This window comes from Otolemur garnettii, unplaced genomic scaffold, assembly GCF_000181295.1.
Source record: "Otolemur garnettii isolate 467f Iridium unplaced genomic scaffold, OtoGar3 scaffold00008, whole genome shotgun sequence".
Taxonomy (NCBI): Eukaryota; Metazoa; Chordata; class Mammalia; order Primates; family Galagidae; genus Otolemur; species Otolemur garnettii.
In genome coordinates, this window is record NW_003852403.1 from 8,735,981 (window position 1) to 8,740,496 (window position 4,516).

Here is a 4,516-nt window from a genome sequence, read left to right on the forward strand (position 1 = left end):
TTACTAGCTTACGGCTGGCTTTATCCCATTTATCACAGTGAAGGCTTCCTTGCTTCTTTTTTGCACCCTCCTTCACCCTCGTCCGGCTCTCTCATCCCACACCATCCTGTACACACTGAGAACCTGGAGGTGGAATCAGACCGAAGGAGAACCGTAAGGATGAGATGGGTAGTACCCATCATGCGGTGACCCTCCCAAAATGGTATGGGATGAGGCGAGTAAATATTTAACCACAGTACATCAGCTCTGGGGAGTCTGAGAGTGTATCCTTGGGAGTATACACCTTGTAACAGGATCTCTGGGAGGGCCCAAGGATAAGTTGCTATCTGTATCTTAGCATTGGACTTGCGTCTTGGCATAGTGGATTGGAAGCAAAAATTAGATTCCCAGAGCAAATCGCTGCCGCTATTATTTCCTTTTACATCCTTCCTTTCCCATCTGTCTGCTTCTAACAAAACAAGCTAAGCATCTTGTTTCACGATCCTATGCTCACTTTCAAACCTTCTCTGCCTAGACTTTCCTACTTTGCTGTATTATCTCTTCCCTGCCACCTCAGGAACCCGTAAGATTCTATTCCCTATTAATTCATGCATTTATTTATTCGCCTCTATCAAAAACTTACTCTTCGAACTTTGTAAACTGCCAGTGAGGCAGAGCCTGGATCCTATACTGGAGAGGTTTGGTCTAGAGAGGAAAGATAAGTAAGTCAACAGTGGTCACCACACCACCTCCCTGCTGTATACTCCCCCAGCTCTGCTCTTTCCCATTGGAATCCCCAACAAAGGCTGCACCTCCACTGCAGTCTTATGCCCAGGACCCTAACATTGGCCAACTCTCTGTGGCAGGATCTAATAAAAAGTGGAGCCATGGTTCTGCTTCTAAGTGTAAATTGGCATTTATCATTCAAGATTAGTATTCTGCTCATATCCAGATAATGTTAGAGCAAAGATTAGGAACTTACATGTCTATAGGGGGCAGGCAGTTAGCAACAAAGAATGAAGAGTGAAGAGGTCTGAGCAATAGGGAATGGTGGGGACTGTGGCAAATCATTGGAGAACATGCAGCCCACCCAGGGAGTTAAGTGCTTTCTATCTCCAGCCTCTGTTAACCACAGGGAATGCAGTGCTAGTGTGGCCATATCTGATTTTTCAAGGAAAGCTGAAAAGCTAGTTTTTATACAAAATCACCTGTTGGTATGTTTCTAGCTTTTGTTTTTAAAAGTCTGCGTGGACTAAGCAGAAAGTGTCTGCACATTGGGCTTGTGACCAGCACTTCATTTCCTGTGTTCTTATAAGAAGCTTCTACACGGTACATGCTGCATTGGGACTTGAGTTCCACATTTGGCTTTTCTACATAAAGGTCATTTCACCCTGAGATCAGTGTCATCTGTGTAAGAAGGGCAGAACCAACCATGACAAATCTATGGTGTGACGCTGTTTGCATATATTCTCTCTGTCCATATCACTCTGTCTCTTAGCCAGTGAACAACAGCTGAAGAACAAGCTGGGGTCAAAAAACAACAGGGGTCAAAGAGCTTTTTAATAGGAGGCTGCTACAAAGCAGTGGGGGATCATCTTGGGTATGGATTTGAAAGTTATGAAGTTAATGGACTTAAAAGCTAGAAGAGGACTCAGACCTTCTGGTCTACTCCTCCTAAGGTTAAGGAACATGCAGAAGGCCAAATACCATTTATGGACCTCCCTGCATTAGGAAGCTCCTTTCTTTTCTCATCCAGTTGGTAAGTGATATTGTAGTAGCTAGCAAGACGTAATTCACCATTACCGTGAACTATTTCTTTCCTTCTTATTGGTAGGATTAGATTCGTAAAAGCAATTAAGATCTTTGATCCCACGAACTACCAGAGTCCCAAATTGGAATGGTTGTTGTTCATAGGATATCAGCAAATTAACCTTTGCATGATCCGTGCTATGTTAAAATCAGACTTCTTGGGTTTTTTTGGCATTAGCTACTATTTACATAAGAAAGTGGTTACTTAATGTGGTAATTTGGTTCAATAAACATTGCATAAGCTATCTGATTCTTTTAAAACAATTTTAGCTCCAGAAGCAACAGCCCTGTGAAGGGTGCATGTGAGCGGTGCTGTATGGGACATAAATTAAGAAGGGCATTTTTCCAGCTGTAGTAGGATATGTGTGTTCGTGTTTCAGCAAGCTGCATAATCAGCACAAAGACCCGGTCATTAGAGTCTGCTAGTGGGAATCAGAAAACCTGCAAATCACCAGGTGAGCCCAAGTGCTCCTGGATGGAGGCGGTCCTTTGAAATCTGTCTGCTAAAGGCAGTGCTAAGACCACGACTTATAGGCATGAACAATTGGTCTCATACCCCCTGCAGAGCAGGAAATCTTCATCAGCACCTTCCTTGCAAGCAACACATTCCCATGTCCAGGAACATCTGATGCAGTTGCTTCTCTACTGAAAATCTAACTCTCCCACTCCACTTAGATAAGCTGCAGACTCCTTGCTGGGGCAAGCAAAGTCCTCAGGATCCTGCTCCAACCTAGCTGCCTTTATTGTTGGTCCCCAAATACCAGTGCTGTTTCTGCCTCAGGGCCTTTGCGTTTGCTCTATCTGTGTCCTTGAAAGCTCTTTCTCCTAGCTTCTCACTGCTTGCCTGTTCTCTCCACACTCCTGTGCTCCCTGCAGCCTCAGAATGGTCTTCCCGAACCATGGCAAATGGCACACCCCTTCCCAGTTACTCTTTATTCTCCTTGCCTGCTTTATTTTCTGCATAGTACTTGTTATCATCTGGAAATTTATTATTTATTCACTTCTATGTTTGCCTACTGCCTATTTCTCCCAGTACCAAATAGGCTTCACTGGAGATGAAGATGTTGTAGGTATAAGCTGGCAGGTATAAGCTGGAGACCTAAGACAAGGTGAATGGACTTTCTGAGCCTTCGTTTCATAGCAGTCAGATAACTGGGGTAACATCTTCCTTTTAATCATAGTGTGGGGGACTAGGGACTAAACAGCACCACCAGAGAGACCCCACACCCATGCTCCAGCCCACTTATGATGCGGGAACTAAGTAACCATCAACTGACTTTTCAATCTGTTAGTCAATCAGCACTTTATTATTCAAAACATCTTTAAAACAGGAATGACAGTGTTCATGGTGGAAACTTGTAATGCATCGTGTATACAATTCTTTTCTTATTCATGCAAGCTTTTATTTTATATGAGTATGTAAGTGTATATTGTCATCTAATTGTGCACATTATTTGCAGGTTTCTGCCTTTTAATACAATGTGATCTGTTGATCTTATATCTTGAAATGGTCTTCAGGAGTCATCCTGAAAGGTGTCTGATATCACGTGGCAACCGTACTTTATTTACCCATTGCCTCATTATTTGATACTTAGGTTGCTTTCAGTATTTTTGTTCTATACAAATAACACTATCCCAGGCATCTTTATGCATATATATTTTACTGAACCTTTTATTATTTTCTTGGAATTGAAACCTAGTAAGTGGAAACCATTTGTTTTTTGAGCTTCTTTGTATCAGTGGGTTTATTTACTGTGCACTGCAGAGAATCCCTAAGTCCAAACTCTTAGAGAAGTTGCTCTGATTGAGGAGACAAAGTTTAGACACCTGAAACAATAGGGAACAACCACAGCCAGTATAAAAGGACTAAAGGCTAAATGATCTGGTTACAGACAGGTGCTGGGGGAATTCTGAGAACAGAAATTCAGAGGGTAGTAGTAGATGGTAAATAAATACCTGTGGGCAGAAGATTAGATTTGACATGGTCTAAGAAGATGGCTCGGGAGGACAGGAAAAGGCTTTGGGGCTAGGGGACTGCATAACGGATGCACGTTCAAGCCGGCCTCCAAGCAGTCTGGTCTGTAGTGGAGAGTGTTAAACAGACGAGGCGAGCGGCTTGGATAGAGCCAGGAGGGACAATGCCATAGTCATGCACTTGGCACTTACACGGAGGCTAAGTATTATTACCATCATTCCAAGCACACAAGGGTCTGCTCAGAACAACAATATGAGCCATTTGTACAAAAGACCAAAATGGAATCCAAATAACAGGTCCAGCTGGTCCAAATCTCTCCCTCCCCCTGTAGTTAACATTTTACTACCCGACCGAGTGACTAATGAATCTGGCCCAGTGTAAATCCCCAGGCACAAATCCCTGCTTGGAGTCTGTGTCTAGACATCCAGACACAAGTGCAATTTGCACTTTGAACATCCAGCACCTTATCACTGTGAGAAATCAGGTTTAATGGGGAAGATGGGGAGGGGTCGCTTCTACCCCTTCCCTCTGGCACGGTGAGGGTGGCACGAGGATCCCTTTAGATAATGGCTGCAGTAGGGGACTGAAAGATTGTAAGAGTGTTTGTTATGCGTCTCTGGTTGTTCAGAAGCACTGACCGGGAGGCCTCCCCATCTCCTTACAGGCTGTGTTTTGTGAAGCTCAAGCTCCTGATGATAGCCATTGAGTACAAGTCTGCCAACCGAGAGAGCCGGTAAGTGTGCTGCGACCCAG

The 4,516-nt window shown here is 43.8% G+C and overlaps 1 protein-coding gene across 7 annotated transcripts in view; it reads left to right on the forward strand.

Annotated features, from left to right (window-relative positions):
* Nucleotides 1-4,516, forward strand: part of KCNMA1 (potassium calcium-activated channel subfamily M alpha 1) — a 762,000-nt gene that overhangs the window by 608,476 nt on the left and 149,008 nt on the right. For all 7 annotated transcript variants that reach the window (XM_023509577.1, XM_023509576.1, XM_012801412.2 and 4 more), the window contains exon 16: nucleotides 4,428-4,496. In XM_023509577.1, the coding sequence (XP_023365345.1) occupies nucleotides 4,428-4,496 (69 nt within the window). The remainder of the gene's footprint in view (nucleotides 1-4,427; nucleotides 4,497-4,516) is intronic.